The 21,047-nt window shown below is 54.1% G+C and overlaps 1 protein-coding gene across 6 annotated transcripts in view; it reads right to left on the bottom strand.

Moving 5' to 3' along the window:
• DUSP22 (dual specificity phosphatase 22) overlaps window positions 1-20,191 on the bottom strand; it is a 57,551-nt gene extending 37,360 nt beyond the window's left edge. For 2 of the 6 annotated variants that reach the window (XM_062183782.1, XM_062183755.1), the window contains exons 1-4: window positions 20,014-20,191; window positions 9,015-9,048; window positions 3,039-3,180; window positions 2,414-2,496 (exon numbers count right to left, since the gene is read on the bottom strand). In XM_062183782.1, coding sequence (XP_062039766.1) covers window positions 2,414-2,496; window positions 3,039-3,105 — 150 coding nt within the window. In that variant the 5' untranslated portion in view covers window positions 3,106-3,180; window positions 9,015-9,048; window positions 20,014-20,191. Of the gene's footprint in view, window positions 1-2,413; window positions 2,497-3,038; window positions 3,181-9,014; window positions 9,049-20,013 lie in introns of those variants that run through there. The other 4 variants (XM_062183772.1, XM_062183766.1, XM_062183792.1 and 1 more) reach the window with 4 other exon arrangements.
• Window positions 20,192-21,047: the final 856 nt, after the last annotated feature.

The following is a 21,047-nucleotide window of genomic DNA, read 5'->3' as shown; positions in this document are numbered from 1 at the left end:
TGGCTGTGAAGCAACCAAGTGCTTAAAACCCACCAACATGTTTGCAGAAGCCACCCAAAGCCGTGTCTACAGTGTGGTGCCCGGGGCCTGCCTGGATCAGCAGCAGGACACATGGACACATGGGACAATCTTCCCCCATCATGCCCAGCCCCAGACTTGGGCACCTGCCGTAAATCTGGGGCCATGGGATAAACACGCGTGGTTTTGGGATCCCAGCTCTCTCCTCTCCTGTGCCTTATTCCGGCCCCCTGCTGGGCCCCTCCCCAGGTGGAGCAGCAGCTCACCCCTTTGGCTCAGCCCTGCACACGCTGTCCCCTCTCCCCTTCATCCTGCCCTATTTCCCTCCAAGAATCAGGGCCAGGCTAACAGAGCTGCCGCAGAATAAAATCCACCCACCAGCCCCACTGACTCCACACAACCAGTGACCCGGACTCATCGCGGGCTGGCTGAGCTCAAGGCTAGAGAGAGCAGCTTGAGATTTCAGACAGACCAAACCCTGCAGCTTTGATCTGTTAACGAACGCGGTGTGCAAGTTCAAATGACTTCCGGCGCTTCAGTTCCCTACTCTGCAGTCAGAGGGGCTATTGTTTGAGTGGCTCCTTAAGGATGTATTCATGAACTACCTGTGACCAAGGGGGGAAGGCTACTAAACGGTGGGGCTGATAAAGACGAGCTCACATGGAAGTACTTGCTAGCAAGCTCAGGCAGTAACAGCACCCAAAGACTACAACAGGATGTCCCCAGATGAAGGCTGTCCCTGGGGAAAAGTGGGCAGAATTTTCTGTCTTCCCCCATGCTTTCCTCTTTCCTTCCTCTCGTTAAAGCAGGGTTTGGCCTTTGTAGACGACACAGACCAGGGACAAAAGACAGCACGTCGTGTGCTGCTGGTGGAATGACGCAGTGGGCCTGCGGCTCTCAGGGTCTACGCGCTGGTCTCTCTGTACCTGGGTTACAGGCCCACCTGCTTCACGCACCTGCTGCCCTTTCCCATGTGCAGAATGGGGAGGCAGGACAGGTATGGACTGTGGCTCTTTCGTTTCTAACACGTGGAGATCTGGTATCTGGGCAAAATCACAATGTGAACATATGTAAGGGCCATGGCCACACATGACAGTGTGTTCCATGAAACAGGGTGTTCGAGTGTCCAGCAAGGAAGGCCTGGAGGGTGAGGGGGAAGGACCTGTATGTAATTTATTAAAATAAAGGAAACCTCAAGCCTCATCTTGTGATTTAAGAGGAAGTCAATCATGACCAGTGTGCAGTTTAAGTTGGCCATAGCTTGGCTATATTTTAAATGCAAACTATTGTTGATAAATTTAAAAAAAAGCTATTTTCAAAGCAACTGTGAAGCTCAAAAAAAGTTTTGTTTTTGTTTCCAATAAAATCAGGCTGCAACACAAATCTTCCCAGGTTAGCAAAAAAAAAAACAAAAAAAACAAACAAACAAAAAAAAAAACACAACCCTATGAGCTGAAATAGCAGAAGGAAGTGGAGCTCACGGACCTGGAGGAACGAATTCAGGTTTGCTCAGCACCCATGATGCTCTGGTGCTGTCACAATGAACGGAGTCACTTGTTCTACGTTCTCTCCTGTTCTCTTCTGTCTTTGCTTATTTCATGCTAACTATATTCTGGCAGCTCAAAATTGGACTCCAGAAAATAAAAATAAAATAAAAAATACTACCTTCTCTTGAATGATATGAATTTCAGTGAAAACAGCTAGAACCGGGATTGCTTCTTTAAGAACAAGTCACCCCTCCCTCTCCAGCACCCCACCCTAAAATAGAAAAACACATACAAATCACAACCACACGCACATTATTTGCTAGAAAGCGGTAACTTGGGCTTTGTCAAGGCTAATAAACAGAAATAGATCTTGCTCCTGGCCAACAGCTAAAACCGTCCAGTGGGTTAAATTGAAGATGTTTTTGGAATTAGTGTGCAAGTAGACACACCCTGTTTACCCCAAAACCCAAAACACAGCAACAGCCTCTTTGCCGAGAGTTTCCAAAGTCTCCTGAGGCCATTTACCTTCATTGTCTCTGACTCTCGAATGCAAATCAAAGGTGTCTGAGCTTAGATGGGGGAAAAACCAGGAAATGAGCCGCCTGGGAGGTGATTTGGAACGGAATGAGTGTTCAGTGTCCCTACATTCCACAGGGAAATGCAGCTGCAGCTCTTCGGCATTTAGCCAAGCCAGCCAAGCCAGCAATGCCGCTGGAGCACAGTCAGGGGAACGCACCCGGCCGCCGTCGCCGTGCCAAGGCTGGGAGTCACGCAAACACAGCCTGAGCACCACAGGCAGAGCGCCAGCCGCCGCGGAGCCCACAGAGAACGAGGCTGCCGTCCTCTGGCGCTCCCGGTGCCACGGAACCCCCTGCAGACCCAGGCACACACCTGCTAAGCCCTCTTACCTCCAGCAGGGGCCTGGCACTGTCGTGGACAGACAGGATATGGGTCACCTTGTTCTTGCTCAGCTGTTCTGCATCTCTGGCGTCTGTCATTGAACAAAGGGGACGAGTGTGTTAATTGTCTCTGAAAGTTAATGCTCCGTAAGTCCAGCCAGAAAAAAACAAAAGCCCACAACACTTTGTATACTTTTTTCTTGAAACTTCATCATTGACCATATTCAGAACCATCTAGGTTTGGGGATGGAGAGCCATGGCTTTTCTGTGTTTTGTCTGGGTTTATTTCTGATTGGCACATCTTTTGATCCGGAGTTTATGTAAAACCAGAAATGTCCTTCAATGAATGAGCACTGTAATCATGATGGCTGCCATCAAAGGCTGTGAGTCTATGCGGTGATTTTGTAGTTCACACGGGCAAGATCAGGCTTCGACAGGAGACGCAGAGCAATAAAGATGTTTAAAATATTTTGAAAATCAATTGCCTTTTAATGATGAGTCATCCAGGTTGCAAGTGAATACAAAAGACCCACTTGCTGCAAAACATACAGAAACCCACCAGCTACCGCTGTACCCTGACAGCAAACGCAGGGGCAGGAGGAGATTCAGACAGGACTAGGCTTACAATGTCTACCTTCACTTTGGAGCAAAAGGAAACATGGAAGATTTTCTGGAAATTCCAAACAGAGTTGTCCATCCATCAGCAGTTGGTCATTACATTATTTACATTGGAGTCTAAACAGAAACCAAAATAATATTCCTTCCACTGCTCCAGCCTGCAGAAAGAAGATTAAAGGGAGTAAGTCCCCAAACTGGAACCCTCTGCCAATCAGCCAAGCTGAGGGTGAGCACAAAATGAGCAGGTCAGCTCCCTAGAGCCCTGTGCTGACCTGGCTGAGTTCTAGGAAGAGGGTGAAATGGACTGAACAGAAAGCGCTTCGGTAGCATGCTTGCATGCTCTGCAGACTACTGGCTACCGTGGGGACATGCTGAGGATGCAATGAGAGGCAAGAGGGAGGCAGGTCTAACTTGTAAGTAAATACGGCCATCCCACAGGGAGCCCTGTAGGGGGCCCACGGGCAGCCAGCCTCCGTCCACACACCAAAATGAAACCTGCTCGTCCTCAGGTGTGTGCCACAGACAAGGAAGGACACAAGCTGGACATGGAGCTTTCAGAGCTGGAGGCGGCCTCCCTGCAGCCAAAGAGGAAACCTGGGGTGCAGAGCAGGTGCGTGGCCCGTTCCCGTGGATCTTCCTAGACTTCAGTTCTGCCCAGGGTGTGAATTTTAACAATCAGTACTTGTTTTAATATTGGTTCTTCCTATATTCACAGGATCCATGTCTGTGGATTCGACCACGGAGTGTAGATCAAAATAATCAGAAAAGAAAATCACATGGGTACCAAACACGTACAGATGTCTGTTCCTTGTCATTACTCCCTATAGAAGGTATAACCATGGTACAACCACTATACATGGCACTCACACTGCACCGGGAGGCGATGTGAAGCACACAGGGGTGCACACGGCCTCTATGCAGATACTGTGCACAGAAGGGACTTGGGCACCCACCGATTTTGAAGTCCCTGGGAGTCCTGGGACCAGCCCCCTACCGATACCAAAGGATGACTGGATATTTTTCTTTCTAGGACAGGTTTATTGAGAAGTAATTCGCACATCACAAACTCACCCTTTAAAATACAGTGCAGCCGTTTTTAGCATACTCAGAGCTGTGCAGCCAGAGCCACAGTCTGACTCTTACACATTGTCTTTGCCCTATCAATATGTTTTGGTAACACAGATTATGGTCTTTACAAGTTGTCTGCGGAGCTGATGTCATCGTGGCACAGTAGGTTAAGCCACTGCTTGTGACACCAGCATCCCACATGAGTGCCGGTTCGAGATCCCGCTGCTCTGATTCCCATCCAGCTCCCCGCTACTGTGCCTGGGAAGGCAGTGGAAGATGACCCAAGTGCTTGGGCCCCTGCCACCCATGTGGGAGACCTGGATGAGTTCCTGGCTTTAGCTGGGGTGTTTGTGGCCATTGGGGCCATTTGAGGGGTGAACCAGTGACTGGAAGTTCTCTGTCTCTCCATCTCTCTCTCCCTCTCTCTCACTCTGACTTTCAAATACATAAAGAAATCATTTTTAAACAAACTTGTCTGGGAATAAAGTCATGCATCTGTGAATACAGAAGATCACTCAGTGACTGCTGCACGCCACAGAAGAGGGAAGGCGCCCTGGCTCCTGCTCCCTGCTCCCGTGCAGCTGTTTTCTCCCAGTGCCTTCTGGAACCCTCGGGGATTCTCTCCTCCCCTGAAGCACAGCGCAGAAGGCGGAATCCACACTGATAGAGGACGACCCCAGGCCTTTCATTCTGACAGACGCAAATCACCCATCACTGTGGACGGCTCCCTGCAGCCATGGGCACCGTGGTGGTGAGGGGCTGTGAACACGGCCAGGAGCTGGCCCTGGGGCCACCGTCTTGCCCACATGCTGGAGCTCAGCCTGGAAGTCTCAGACCAGCTCTTCCTGGGCACAGAATCGCAGGGGCAGAACCTAGTCCCTCGGCACTCAATGCAGAGCCTGGCCCCCGCAGCAGGGCCTCCCCTGGAGTGGGTTAGCAATGCTGGCTCACAGGCCCACCACAGCCCCACTGACCACAGCCTGCACTGTATACTCTGAGGGTCATGTGCACCCCACATCCTGACCCTGGTGGCCTGGGGGAGTGGCCTCTGCCCTAGTGCCAACACTGTCTCCCCACCAAGCTGTATTACTGTTTCTAAGCCAGAAAACCGCTCAGAGCCACTTGTAGTCACAAGCACAAGCCACTTGAACAAAACCAATAGGAGTACCAGAAGTGGAGTAGCCGGACTTGAGTGACAAAGAGAGGAGAGACAGAGGGAGAGAGAGATCTTCCATCTGCTGGTTCACCCCCCAAATGGTCACAGGGGCCAGGGCTGGGCCAGGCTAAAGCCAGGAGCCAAGAGCTTCATCCAGGTCTCTCACATGGGTGGCAGAGACCCAAACCCTTGGGCCATCTGCTGCTGCTTTTCCCAGGCCATCTGCAAGAAGCTGGATTGGAAGTAGAGCAGCCAGGACAACCAACCAGTGCCCATACAGGATGCTGGGTCACAGGTGGAGGGTTCATCTGCCACACCACCCCAGTCCCTACCACAGGTGGCCACTGCCTGCACTTTCCAGGAAAAGGAGACAGGCTGGGTGTCCTCCATCGCCACTCACTGGTGCAGACCTGGCCAGGCGTTGGAGCCTACGAGCATCTATTTCACTCCCACGGGGGCCCCACAGTCAATGTGTTTCCATCTCACAGTGGACACTGGCTTCCCACAGCCAGGCACCTGCACTGAGCTGAGCACCACTGTGCTGGCTGGCTCAGCCCCATCACACCCCGTGGGGCTGACGTTACTGGGCACGTGCCGAGCTCGTGGGCAGTGGACACCTGGGGTTCCGAGGCCATCCGTCAGCTTCTCTGTGATCTGCAGATCCCTTCCTGTTCTGTGTCTGCTCAGGGACTCTCAATACCCGAGCACGGGGACACCTGGCCCTGACACGCTTGTCCAGCGAACACCTTCACTCACAGCATTCTCAGCACACGAGGCAGCTTCTTGCCACTGCTCCATCTTTCCATCATTCCCAGTGAGCCTTGAACCTGGTATTTCATAAATGCTCAGTGGACTAACTAGTGAACACAACAAAACCACACGCCGACAGCAGAACAACCGAAGGCAGCTGCAGATGCCAACCAGCTACAAACGAGGAGAAGCTGGGGTGCTGGGAACATCCCAACTGGAGAAACCCCAAGGCCGGAGCCAGGAGCTGTGTGGGACCCCAACATCACTGAGCATTCAAAGACAGGTGTAGATTCTAGCTTAAGAAGAGCTTTAAATACTTCCTTAATACCAGGTGTGCATGTCCTTAAAAAAAAAAGGCAACTTTCTATGAATAGAAAAGTTACAACTCTCAGGTACTGCTGGCAGAAAGAAGTACTGAATTTGGTCAACAGTTATTAAAACTTTTAATTTGCAAAACTTTCACCTGACAATTCCACTTCTTGGGTTTTTTTTTTTTTTTAAAGATTTATTATTATTTGAAAGGCAGAGTTACAGAGAGAGAGAGAGAGAGAGAGAGAGAGATCTTCCATCTTTAAGTTCCTTCCCCCAAATGGTTGCAACAGCTGGAGCAGGACCAGGTCAAAGTCAGAGCCAGGAGCTCCATCCAGGTCTCCCATGTGGGTTGCAGGGGCCCAAGCACCTGGGTCATCTTCTGCTGCTTTCCCAGGTGCATTGGCAGGGAGCTGGATCGGTAGGACTCGCATTGGCACCCACGTGGGATGTTGGCATCACAGGTGGCAGCTTAACCCACAGATTAACCGGTTGCAGCGCTGGTCCTAGCAATTCTACTTCTAAGAGCTTACACTAAACTCTTCTCAAACATAACCCCACCCTATGAAGGCAGTTAATAGTGCCTCACTAAATAACTTCATAAAGAATTTGCTCACGGCATGTGTCCCATGCCTCCGCCCACCCACCACGAAGCATTTACTGCTTTGGCAGAACCACGAAGCTTACTAAAGTGGGGGCTCGGTGTTATTTTTAACGTGTTCTAGTAGCAATTAGCAGCTGTCAGCTCCCTGTGCTCAATCCTCTTTGAGGCCAATCAGCGGCACTAGGAGTCCATCAAGGAGAAAGGGAAATAAACCCAGAAAGGGGGGAGGAGAAAGGGAAATGAACTTTACGCAGAGAAATCATAAAAACTGTTTAGCATCAATCTGAACTGAATTTAACAGCTTCAGTAAGAGCCAGGCGAGAGACGGGATGTGTGTTCAATCTGGCTCGGGTCCTGGCTTCCTGGGTGAGAGGGGCAGCGTCAGGTCCTGGGAGCAGGCCTGGCTGTGGTGTCCGACAGCCAGAGCATGCGGACCGGCAGCAAGTCTGCTAGGTCTCTTCCTCCCATGAACCGCACCTCACGTAAGGGGCCGGTGCTTTTTTTTTTTTTTTTTTTTTTTTTTTTTTTTTTTTTTTGACAGGCAGAGTGGACAGTGAGAGAAAGACAGAGAGAAAGGTCTTCCTTTGCCATTGGTTCACCCTCCAATGGCCGCCGCGGCCAGCGCGCTGCGGTCAGCACACCGCGCTGATCCGAAGGCAGGAGCCAGGTGCTTCCTCCTGGTCTCCCATGTGGGTACAGGGCCCAAGCACTTGGGCCATCCTCCACTGCCCTCCCGGGCCACAGCAGAGAGCTGGCCTGGAAGAGGGGCAACCGGGACAGAATCCAGAGCCCCAACCAGGACTAGAACCGGTGTGCCGGCGCCGCAAGGCGGAGGATTAGCCTGTTGAGCCGCGGCGCCGGCTGGGGCTGGTGCTTTCACTTACACTCAGAACTCAGCAGGGGGAACCGGCCTGGTGACCACCATGCATTTTGTTCCATGGGCGAGGGAAAAATGGAACATCAATAGCTGCAGCAAATCAATGAAGCCAGGAAGATCATCAGGCAGTTGTGAGGAAAGACGGCAACAAAGGTGAGAACAACCTTGAGATGAGCCCGCTTACGTCACCTGGGAGGCTTCAAAGACCACAGATTCTGAGCACTAGTGAGCGGCCAACCAAAGATCATAAATCCATTCCACAGCGATGACACGTGCCTGGTGTCACCGTCTCAGGGTAATAACGACCTGGCAAGCACAGAGGCAGGAGGACTGGAGAGGTCGTGGCACACACACAGCCTGACGTCGCCTGGTCAGCTGCTGGCCAAGGGGCCGGGGCACGGTGTGAGCAGTGGCTGCTTCAGAAGAGACTGAAGGCAGACTGAGTCCACGCCTCGAGTGGCCATCACGCGTGAGAGGTCTAAAGCTGTTCTTTAAAACTGGACTCTGGTGTAGTGGGTAAAGCCGCTGCCTGCAGTGCCGGCACCCCATATGGGCACCGGTTGGAGACCCAGCTGCTCCACTTCCGATCCAGCTCTCTGCTATGGCCTGCGAAAGCAGTAGAAAATGGCCCAAGTCCTTGGGCCCCTGCACCCATGTGGGAGACCCCGAAGAAGGCCCTGGCTTTGGATCAGCACAGCTCTGGCCGTTGTGGCCACTTGGGGAGTGAAACAGTGAATGGAAGACCTCTCTCCCTCTGCATCACTCTGACTTTCAAATAAACAAATAAGTAAATCTTAAAAAAAAAAAAAAAAAAAAAAAACCTCGGTTCTCCCCTTCCACGAGTGTCTGCCTGCACACGCGTGGAGAGCCAAATGCAGTCCATTCGCATGTCGGACTGGGAAAGGCAGGAAGTCCGCCCCGTGCTTCAGCAATGGGAGAATCCTGAGGAGGCCGGCCTTAGACAGAAGTGACAGACATGTGTGTGGTTCTGCTTACCTGAGACACCGAGAGCAGCCAAACCCACAGAATCAGAAGGCAGAGGGTGGTGGGCTGGGGCGGGGAGGTAGAAGAGGGAGTCGGTGTTTCATGGGTGCAGAGTTCAAGGTGGTGACGGCTGCACAGCGTGGATTACTTAAAGCCACTGGTGTGTGTGCTTACAAACGGCTAAAGCGCTACGTTTCACTTAATGTGTATTTTCCTTCAATGATTCCAAAGAGAGGGAACTCACCTTTGAAGTTGCCGATGTACAGGCCAGTCAGGATCTGGGAGAAAGACACAGGCATGAGTGTTGCAGACCGGAAGCAGCACAGGAGGCGCTGTCCCTGCACACCTGTCACGCTGCCATCCACACCCAGGCCCCAGCACCTCCCCGGACAGAGGGCACGGGTTGTCGGGCACCCACGTCTGCAGGCTCAGCTTGCTTGTGACACTAGGACGCTGCTCAGATGGCCTGTGGATGGCTGCACACCGGTGCCCACCTACTCACAGAACTCAGGCCCCAGATCTCGTGGTGCCCCCGGGCTTTCTGAGAGCCCACATGCCATCCACCTCTCCTGCCTACCCTTTCCTCCACTGCGCTTCTCCCTGTTGCCTGAGGCCTGTGCACCTGCTAGACCCCTGCTCTCTCCATCCTTCAGGCCCCAGCTCTGACTTGCATCCCGTGGGAGGCCTGTCCTGAGCTTCAAGTCTGGGTGGGCCCCGGTTCAGTAGCCACAGCTCCCTGTGCCCACCCAGTGATGCCATCCCGGAGGCGTGACTACATGGAGCCTGCCCCCATGCCGGACTGGGAAGCACGCTAGGCAGCAAATGCATGGTGTGGCTCACTGCTGCACCCCAGCTCCAGCCCCAAGACGGCCATTCCACGAGCACTGTCGCGAGAACGGAGGAGTCACCCAGACAGATGCAAGGTAACAAGCAGGTCCCCAGAATCCAGCTCTCCCACTGCTGTGCTTCCCAGACTGGGCTGTTCACCAGACCCCCAGGATCTGTTTGGGCAAGGCCTCCTGCCTGCCCCCACCCGCAGGGCATGCTATGCGCTCACAGGTCTCAGGTGAGAACTGCGGGTGGTATGTTTCACGAGCACCCCCACAATTCTCAGACTGCAAAGCCAATTCTTTGTCCTGCCAGTTCTTCACATGGCCACTGCAGAATCCAAATACAGACACTGCCCTGGAAGCTAAACATGTGCGCGTGACATCACCTGCTGGTTTCCAAGAGCATACACTGGACTGGCACTGGTGACACCTCACAGTGGATCCCCAGATGCCCTGGCCACGCCCGCCCTCGGCCCCACCCCCGAGTCCCCCAGCTCCGGCCTCTCACGCTTCCTGTTTTTGTCCACTCCCAGCGGAAGGTCAGAGCAGCCTGTGTCGCATTCCTCGTGTGGGCTTCTGGCTTCAAGCACTGACCACCGACGCACGCACTGAGTCGCTGCACCTGCCGGGGCAGCTGTACCAGGCCCGGTGCCACCCTCCGTGTGGGAGGACAGCTAAGCTGAGCAGACATAAAACTGCATGGGCCCAGCTGGGACCCTTCCAGGAATGAAGAATCACCCTGGCTGACCCAATACCCAGGGTGCAAAACTAGCCAGCACGGGGCCCTGGGTCTGCAGCATCCTGACTGAAGTCGCAGCACTCAGGCCGGGCCTGTGGCTAGGAACTGGGGAGAGAACACCCACAGGAAGCACGAGCGCCCACGGCCAAGCTCCAGCACTTGACAGCTCCTTCTTGGAGCACAGTCAGCCGCTAGGTCCATCCTGGAGAAGGACGGCAGTGACGTCTGTGGGCGCTCCCACGTGGGGGGGCTTCTGCAAGTGCCACCTCCTGTGCTCTGGGGTCTCTCCTTATCAGGATGTGACATCAGGCACCAAAGGGCACCACCATCACATGGCTCTCGTGGCCGATGGCGACAAGAACTCCCTCCTGCAGCAAACTTCAGCCGGGGTCTACTGCGCTATCGTCCCCACTTTCCCACCAGGCCTGGGTCTGCTGAGTCCAGCGTAAGCAGAGATCCGGGCTGAGGCACTTTACCGAGGAGGCCCTGGCCCCCGGTGGCTCCCCAGCCTCCTCTTCCTCCACTCCTGATATCTCAGATGCCTCTCGGCAATTCTGGCCCCTGCCCTTCTCCGCCATGGGCTTTAACCGCTGTCATCTTCCCCCTCCAACTTGTCCCTGAGTACTGGGAGCTGAGTTCCGTCTCTCCTCTGTTGGAACAGTCGTGAACAAAGTCTTCCTTGCCATTGCTAACAAACGTCCAGAAGTGGGTCAGAAAGCGGCTCTACATCAACACAGTAGACCGTGATGACAGACGATGATACAAACACGTCACCCAAAGTCACGGGACGCATCGTGGTTGGGCAGCCAGGCACTGAGTCCCTGTCACCTCTGGGCCCCACGCTGGGCACTTGAGGTTACAGGTGTGATGGAGAGAGGGGTGGCCTCTGTGGAGCGTCTCATGTAGGGAAGGCGGAAGTGACCTGACCACTCTGTGGCCACACAGGACCTCCAGGAGGTGGTTCTTTCAAATAAATCTCCATGCTGAGTGGATTTAAAAAAAGATGTTCTACATTATTTTTAAAAATATTTGTTTATTTGAAAGTCAGAGTTACAGAGAGAGAGAGAGAGAGAGAGAGAGAGAGAGAGAGATCTTCCATCTGTTGGTTCACTCCCTAATTAGCCACAACGGTCAGAGCTGCAATGATCCGAAGCCAGGAGCCAGGAGCTTCTTCCAGGTCTCCCACATGGGTGCAGGGGCCCAAGCACTTGGGCCATTTTCTACTGCTTTCCCAGGCCATAGCAGAGAGCTGGATCGGAAGTGGAGCAGCCGGGACTAGAACTGGCGCCCATATGGGATGCCAGCACGGCAGGCAGTAGCTTTACCTACTACACCACAGCACCGGCCCCAATATATTAGTTTTACAAATAAATGAGGACATGGCATAAGACAATCTCTGTGCTCTAATGTTCTAGAATCATGACTTCACAATCTGCTCTTGGGAGCTCCGTGCCAGGTCCTGTCCTCCATTCCTCTCAGGATGGAGCTTATGCTAAGTCTTGGGCCTCGGCCCCACCACCAGCACCTTCTCCAGTGTTGCCAGCACAGGGGATGGCTGGTACAGTGAGTCAGCGCAGCCTTCAGAGACAGCCTAGGGCCCCCCAGTGCCGAGAACCCCATCTTCAAATACTATAAACTGAATACATAAAGAGCAAAACCTAAATCTCTGACAAAAAAAAAATACTGCAATTGAAAAAAAAAACAAAGCCCATGTGCGGGCTGCCTGTGGCCCTTGGACATCTAGTCTGTGACTCCTCCCTGCTGCCTGCATCCAGTAGGTAAGCGTGCGTTTTCTAAACTGGATTGGTCCTCCACGGATAGGTACTTGACTAAATGTTCTTTGATGAATGAACAAACAGACGAATGTGAACAGGGTGGGAGGTGATGCCAGGAAAGGAGACAGAACCCAGGGTGAGGACAGGCACTGGCGCAGTGGTTAAGTCAACACTTAGGACACCCACGTCCTGCATCAGAGTGCTGGTTCAAGTCCAGGCTACTCTGCTGCCCGTCCAGCTTCCTGCCAATGCAATCCTGGGAAGCAACAGATGATGGTCCGAGTGCTGGGGGCTGTGCCACTCGCATGGAAGACCTGGGTGGTGTTTATGGCTCCTGGCTTCAGCCTGCACCAGTCGTGGGCTGTTGCTGGCATATGGGAAGTGAACCAGAGGATGGAAGATCTTGTCTGTCTTGCTCCCTCTCTGCCTTTTTAATCCAATGAAAAGTTTGTTTACAGTGATGGTCTGCAGAGCCTGATGCGAGCTTTGCTGGAGACTAAATATTGCCCCTTTCTGCCCTGGGTGGGTTTCCACATGGGAGACAGTGGCCGGCGTAGCAGCTGTGCACAGGCAAGGACAGGAAGCCTGGGGAGGAGAAAGTGAGGACGAACTACTAAGTCATTTAACATGGATATTGAGGGCCAGCACTATGGCGTAGTGGGCAAAGCTGCTGCCTGCAGCGCTGGCATCCCATATGGGTGCTGACTTGAGCCCTGGTTGCTCCACTTTCAATCCAGCTCCCTGCTAATGCACCTGGGAAAGCAGCAGAGGATGGCCAAGTGCTTGGGCCCCTGCGCCCATGTGGGAGACTAAGAAGAAGCTCCAGCCTCCTGGTTTTGGTTCTTCCCAGCTCTGGCCATTGCCGCCATTTGGGGAGTGAACCAGAGGATGGAAGACCTCTCTCTCTCTCTCTCTCTCTCTCTCTCTGTAACTCTGCCTTTCAAATAAATACATAAATCTTTTAAAATGGGCATTGTACATGTAATTAAAATACTCCGAAGTACTATGAAGAGAGGACAGAGTTGGGTCAGTCAACTTTTTAACTTCATTTCCCAGAGCAGGAGAGTGAGCTAGAGTTGCAGGGCTGGAATTAGAAAGCAAATTGCCCAGCTCCCATTTCAGTAGTCGGATCGCGGTTCTCGTCCATCTAGAATTACAGTTCGAGACCGAGGAAGGCTGCTTCCAAGCAGACAGAGTGAGGAAACTTCCACACTGGGGCAGGGTTGTGGCGCAGGGGGTTAAGCTGCCTCTTGGGACGCCAGCATCCTGCTAGTGTCAGTTTGAGTCTCAGCTGCCCCACTTCCCATCCAGCTCCCTGCTAATGTGCCTGGGAAGACAGCAGAGGATGGCCCAGGTGCTTGGACTCCTGTCACTCACAGGGGAGACCTAGATGGAGTTCCGTCTTCAGGCTTGGGTCTGGCCCAGCTCGCTCGCTCTCTCTCTCTCTCTCTCTCTCTCTCTGTTACTTCTGCCTGTCAAACCAATCAATATATCTTGGAAAAAAAAAAAAAAACACTTCGACACCAGTGAGCTTTATAATTAAACTTACAACTGAAAACATCTGCCGTATCTCCTGATATTACAGTGACTGCTTTTCCCCAAGCAAGAGAGGAAGGAAGGAAGGACAGGAAGGGAGAGGAGGCTGGGACGGGACGCTGGCCGGGAAGAACAGGTGTTTATCTGGTCCAGTGAAGCTCAGTAGCCAACTCCAGGAGAATCTGAACTCAAGCTGGGAGCAAGAACATGGCAATGGCAACGCACCGGTGCCTGCCAGGCGGCAAGGACACGTGAGAACAGAAAGGTCTGTAAGCAGAACTTGGGGATGTCCCCCCCGAAAGAGCACGCACAGGGTAATCCTCCCCTCTGCTAAGGCTGCTCTTCCCCACCGCGCACCCTTCATGCCTCCCACGATATGACAGTTTCTAGGTCCCCATGAGGTGACAGTTTTCAGGTCCCCCACGAGATGACAACTCCTAGGAAGGTCTCTCCTGACCACCAAGCTCTGAGCACCCAATCTCAAGTCACTATTTCTTTTCCACCACATCTACCAGGGGCATTTGTTTTCCTTCTGATGTGTCCCCAGACCTGCCCATCAGTGAAGAGGCGCTGCCGAACCAGCGCCAACACTCAGGAGGATGCTCTCCAGCGCCGCGGCTGGCCGAGGAGGTTCCCTGCTTTGGTGACAGGAAACACAGCAGAACCCTCGTGAACAAACGCTCTGACCATCACACAGAAGTCTCAGGCCTGATGCTCCTCTGGGCCAGCACCTGTCACCCTTACATTACTCCAACACCAGTCATAAAGAAATGTGAAAAAGAAAAAAAAAGCTCTGGCTACAAAAATGCTCTTAACCAAAAACAAAGCAAACACTGCTTCCAAGGCAGGAAATGCTTTGTTTTTAAACATTTCCCTCAGTCCTTCAGGATGCCAAGGGATCTACAAACCCCACCCAGAGATCTGTGCGATACACTGCTGACCAGGGGGCAGCACCAGGTCGTGTGTGTGTGTGTGTGTGTGTGTGTCGGGGGAGTCTTAAATCTTCCTTGGCCTCCAAGGGCTTTCTGGGTTTCAATGCCGGGAATGAAGGGGAAGACTCTGGTGGATTCCCTTGAGGGTTAAAGGTCACCCAGAACTCTCTGAAGGCCGTTTGGCCATGGCCTCCGTCAGTCTACAGCTGGGAAGGGAAGAACCTAAGGATATTCTCGAATGCCCCGAGAACCTCACTTTCAACGTGAAGCAGAAATGTACCATGAAGGGAGAGAGGAGGTGACATCCCCGGGGGGTGGGGTGCGGGAGCGAACACAGAAAGCACCAGCGAGGAGCTGTGTTGTCAGCCCTGAGCCGGGGACACCCTGGGCAGCAGAGCGCCCACACCTCGCGTGTTACCCGGTACGGGGCTAACACAGTGCTGGGAGAGCAGTGACGAGCTCCCAAGGCTGCCTGTCACCTGCCGTCACAGGCAAGGGCGGCATCTAACTAGCACAGAGCCGCCTGCGCTCCGCGCCGCGCTCCCCCACGCGAACCGTGCTTCTCGGCCTCGGAAGCCCGACGGTACCATGTGGTAACCAGCAGGCTCCCACTCACCCAGGCCTCAGGAGGTCCTGGGACGGACGGACCTGGGGCTCCCAGATGGTAATGATGTCACCCTTCACCCCCAGGGGATGTCACACTTTGTGGAGGGGATGCTACAGGCAACTACTGGGTGGAGGCCCAGGACATTGCTAAACCCTCCTACAGTGCACAGGGCAGTCCTCACGACAGTGATTCTGCAGCTCCAAATGTCAGCAAGGCAGAGGCTGGGAAGCTGAACTATGGCTCTTTCTCAACCACACTCCCTTATCTGAGGCCAGAGCCGTCCTGAAACAGGTGCCAGCCATACCCAAGGCAGATGTCGTCACTGTACCCACTGGTGGGACACATCCCAACATGCGAATAACATGACAAATTTGTGCTTTAGAATCTGTGAAAATGTCTCGTAATGAATTCTCACTTGCTTCTCCCAACAGCGTCAGTAGTAGCTGGGGCAGGTAGCGTTGTGCTTGTTAAATAGGAAATAAGCAAACCAGACGAGCTATCCAGCGAGGCCTTCCAGTTCCAAACGTCTCTGGATCCACGAAGAGAAAGACACTGAAGATCCAAAACGTGAAACTTGTTCAAAATCACGCCCAAGAAGTGGCAGGATGGTGGGTTTGGGGGCTCCTCCTAGCAACAATGGGCCTCTGATGGCAAAGTGATACACCGATCCAAGCGACTGCCCCCGGCACCACCCACGAGCTCCCCACGGAGTACTGGGGCGGCACCATTCCCACCAGGCAGGAGGTACTCAGAGCAGGGAGCGAGGAAAAGGCCACCAGCCTGGATGCTCAAGGAGACAAACCCACAGTGGTCAGCGCGGGGCCAGCTGTCAGGGCCAGCGGCTCCTCCCATCCTGCACGAGCAGGGCGAGGCTCTGTCCTTAAGTCAGCAATCAGGGTTGATCCAATGGAGACACACACCCGAGAAGCTCTGCAGGCAGCTGTCTTTGACACAATGCTTGGCTAGAGCTTTTTGTTTTGTTCTGCTTTGTCCTGAATGGGGTACTGTAGAACTTAAAACCACTCAGATAGCAGCGCGGAGGGGAGACCGACGCACAGGACCTCCCTCTAGAGGTTCATTCGTTCAGACTCTTGCGAAAACTTGGAGTCAACTAGGAGTTTTCAAAGGCTCGAGAGGCACATGAGGGTTGCATGCAACAGCTGTTTAGTTTAACCCTCGCCTCACCGGGGACGTCTGCCAGCCTGTTCTAGCAGCAGTGAGGCGATCTCACCGTGGCCATAACCCAGCCCACTTGGCTTCAGATCCAGCTGAGTGGCTGTGGGCAGATCCCTTAACCTCTGTGCGCCTCACCTGCAAGACAGGCATGAAAACAAGAGCACCTGCTCTACAGGTGGGTGGCGAGGTGTGGAGATGAGCTGCTCCATGGGGTGATGTGGGCAACACGGGGCCTGGCACGCAGCAGCCCATCAGGGGTTATGATTCTGGGCAGCTGGGCGGCATCGATGTGAGAAGCGTGTGAAAGGCAGTGAGATCGTTTTGCTGCTTGCCTCCTGTCCCTTTGTCAAAGCCAAACACGAAGGCTGAGAGGAGGTGGCTCTGCCCGTTTTACAGTTAACCTGAGGAGCTTTTCAGGCTCACTTCCAGGGACTTTAGGACTCGCTCGGGATGAAGTGGCTTCCAGATCAAAGGAAAGACTTGTGCTATCTTTGAAATGAACAGGAGCTGGAGTCCAAACCTGTTAGCACTGGAGCTCAGGCACATCACCTAACCTGTCTTTCTACATCTCGCCGTCTCCACAGACCGGAGAAGACAGCCTGGCCTCACAGGGCTAGAATGAGGCTTAGATTTTTACTGAGGGCAGGCGCACGCTACGAGGCTCAATACAGAACGGACCCCAACTGCCGGGCTGCTTTTCTCCACTTCGTCAGCATCTTTGGCTGGCCACAACACAGAGCATCCTGCCCCGACTTCCCTAAGACGGGCATGACACTCCGCCACGCAGGGGCCTGGGACGGACCGAGGAAAAGATCCTCCGTGGGATGGAAGCATGAACGGAAACTGCTTCCTCCGAGCGGCAGGATGCAGTCTGCATCGATTACTCGTGTATCTTTTGGTCAAGGATGACCAACTTGTAGGAGATGGTCCTAATCGCTTCTCGACCTTTTGGCTAAGATCAAGTGTAGGAGATGGGCCTAGTTACTGCAGGGCACACACATTGCAAGCCACATTTTTAGTTCCGAAGGTGTGGTACTTTTTTCATTCATAAATTTCCTGAGAAAGACATTTCTATGGTTAGCTTCTTCTACAAACTCTGCAAACCACACCAGCCATTTTTTTTTTTTTTTTTTTTTTTTTTTTTTTACAGATGGGTAAAATACGAAGCCTTACTCCAAGTCACACAGTAAATCCATGGAAAATCCTAGAAAAGACTCTTTGTTACTGGTTCCCGGCAATTTACTTTGGCGCCAACTAACCTTGTGACGCGTGTGACCCCAGCAGAATCCTCTGCCAGCCTCCAGCACTATCCAGAGGCTGCCTTCATCGCCTCTTCTACTCCTCCACTCCCGAAACTGCCTGTCTTGCCCCAGGAGCTTCTGTTACACCCAGCCTCATGTCGGCTCCACCTCCACCCTGCTTTCACACACACAACAACCAGCGTTATGCAATACAGTGCCATTAGCCACCGTGGCTAGTGAGCACTTACAATGTGGCTAGTTGCAAGTGAGATGTGATTCAAGTCTAAAATACACACGAGACTTTGAAGACTTGGCTCAGAAAAAAACTAACATATTCCACCAATAATGCTTTGGTTACAAGTTGAAATGACAATATTTTGTGAACCTTCGGTTAAATAAAATAGATCATTTAAGTTAATTTCACCTTTTGCTTTTTACCTTTGTAATGTGCCTACCAGACTACTTTAAGTGACCTACGTGGCTCAGGTTACATTTCTCCAACACAAGTGCTGGTACAGTTGAAGGGCTTTTGTCTGTGCCACTGACCAATACCCCTGCCCTGGCACACCATCAGGCTCAGAGTAAGTGCACAGTATTTATGTGCTGAGTGGATGCAGTCTCTGAATCTCTCCATACAAGGTTTCTCCACTCTACACTGGGTATCACGTCCCTACATCCAAGACGTCAGGACAGGAAAACAGCCAAGATGTATTACTTCGACAGTAATACGCTATTCATATGCTTCTGCTGAAAAGTGTTAAAATAATTTTTGATGCCTTAAGGCAATCATTTGTATTCCTGAACAGAGTCTTTAAATTATAATATACAACACTGCAAATTAAATGCAGAAAGAGGTGGGGAGTGAAGAACTCAGGTATGAGAAACAAGAAACAGTCCAAGGGAAACAGAAGGGTGACCACAGTCAACGGCGTCCACGGACACGTGATGAACATCTTTGTTCTGTTCTGATTTTATTTTTATTTCTTATTGTATTTTACTTAAAAGGCAGAGACAAAGACAAATATCTTCCACCTGCTGGCTCACTCCCTAAATGTCTGCAACAGGTGGGGATGGGCCAGGCCAAAACCAAGAGCTCAGAACTGGGTCTGGATCTCCCCAATGAAAGGCAGGGACCCAGATAACTGGAGCCAGTACTGCAGCCTCCCCACGACCCGCCCCCCAGGTGTTCATCAGCAGGAAGTTGGAATCAGGAGCCGAGCCAGGACTCCAACCAGACACTGCCAGCATCCCATGTTGTACCCTAACACCTTGCCAAACACCTGCCTCCTGTTCTCTAATTTTAAAATCAGAAGGCGCACGGTGCTGATGGATTCCAGCGCAAATGGGCCCATAACGCAAGTACTTATCCAAGGGATAGATGGCTGTCTCCCAAACTTGGCCAATGGCCAGGAAAAAGAAAAAAATAAAGGAGGGAAAACCAAGTGATCAAAATGCTTGGTACCAAAATACCTCAGTGAGTGGCATGAGGCCCCAAACACACAGTTCTCTCATAAACCAGGTCTCCAAGTCTTAGGTGAAGGGACTTAAGCCGGGACACGGGATGCCCCCCCACGGCACATTTCCTGCCCTGCCTTGAATCCCAGCACTCCAGCTACGGAAACGACCCGGCGCACACTCCGGGAGATGGATGGGAGCCACACTTCCACACCCACCGACCACAGATGCCCAGCCTTTGTGCAGATGTGGGTGGCTGGAACACAGTGAAGGACGGGACACAGCAGGCAGAGGGGGGTCTGACCAGAGCCGGTCACTAAATCAGTACTGACTGCCTCGAGGGCCCTGCAGGCTTTTCTCTGAGTCTACACCAGCAAGACCTGGAGCACGAATCCTCAAGCCTGGGCTCCACACGGGCACACCCCAGGCAGCTCCCAGCTGCAGGGAGACCCCCTGCCAACCCCACAGAACCGGGCCAAAGAGAGCCACACCGACTGTTCTAGAACACTCAGCGCGAGACCCCTAACAGGCTGCCCCTGCGGCCGCCACGCCGCCCAGGGTGGGGGTTCCAGGAGGGGGGCGCCACTCCGTCCTCCAGACCCTCTGTCCACGTCTCCGTCCCCCGGGAAACACTCGCGTCTACACCTACACGGGAGGGCAAGCGAATCGGGAGAAAAGAGGAAATGGCAGCCCAGAGACACCCATGGACGCCGGCTGACTCAGGCTGTGGGCGGCGAAGCTTCGAGAGCCCACTTCGGGGCCGAAAGAAACCACAGGCGCTCGGAGCGCGGCGGGGGGCCCCCGGGCAGCGCGGGTGTGGACGCCTCCAAGGGCACGGCGCGCCGAGGGCCGGCCGGGCGTGCGGCGCTGCTTCCCGGCACCGAGCGGCCCGAGGCGCGGGCACCCGGGAGCACGGGCGGCCTCCCTCCCTGGGCCCGGGGCGACGCGTTACCTTGTTCATGCCATTGCCCATGGTGGCCGCCGCGCTCTAGCGCCCGGAGGGCATGTTACGCCCGGAGGAGGGGCGCGCGGGCGGGGCGCGCCGCGTCAGCCACCACGGTCACTGCCGGGGCGGCCCGGCCGCTCGGGGCCTGGCATGGACGCCCGGACTTCCCGCCCAGCCGCCCCGGAACTTCCCGGCCCCGGCAGGGCACTCGGGCTCCCGCACCTCTGCCGGGAAGCGGTCTCGCTCGGCCGCCGGTCCCCGCCCCTCCTCGCCGGCCGGGCCGCGCCGGGCCCTGCGCTCGGGGTACGGGGCCGGGGCCCGGAGCGCAGGCGCCGTGTGCGGGGCCGGGGCTGCGGGAGCGGCCGCCGCCGGGGCCTGCCACCCCCACGCCGGGTGCCCCCGCCGGCCCGGGCGCCCTGGGCCGTTCCCAGCAGCAGCTGCCCGGCCTGACTGCTTCAGTGAATCAGGCGCTCACAGCCCGGTCTCGGGGGCTCCCCTGCCTGGGTTTTCTGCGTGTGACGGATTTAGGCTGGGGGATTCCTGCGGCCCTGCCCCGCCCACCGCGACCGAGAAGGCACAGCCGGTGGGGAAAGGTGGGCTAGGTGACTCACCTCTGGGGAGGCCTGACCTCTCCGCCCTGGGCAGGCAGAGGGCCTTCCTGAACACCCCCAGCTTCAGACTGGGTGCGTCCCCTGCATCAGGCCACTGGGCACTTCTGGAAGGCGCGTGCCCGGGGTCCCCCGGGGGCCTCGCCAGTGTCTGCGCTGTGACCCCGTCTGGGCAGCTTCCCTGTCTGACCTGTGACAGACTTCGGGAGAATTCTGTCGCCCTTGCTACATTCCGAGGTTCCTCCCCAGGGGACACAGTCTAGAGTTAGGGGCATCTCGGTTTCATTTCTGGATCCTCAGCAATGCCCTGCACATAGTAAGCGCTTAATAAATGCTTAGTGCATCCATCTGAAGATGGCTGACTGTCTGCTGACCTCCTTCCTTCTGCTCGCCCACACTGGGGGAGTTACCATCGCACTGGCCTCCTGTGTT

The sequence above is a fragment of the Lepus europaeus genome, chromosome 3 (assembly GCF_033115175.1).
Source record: "Lepus europaeus isolate LE1 chromosome 3, mLepTim1.pri, whole genome shotgun sequence".
NCBI classification, from domain to species: domain Eukaryota; kingdom Metazoa; phylum Chordata; class Mammalia; order Lagomorpha; family Leporidae; genus Lepus; species Lepus europaeus.
Note: the sequence above shows the minus strand (reverse complement) of the source record. Positions and strands in the feature narration are given on the sequence as shown.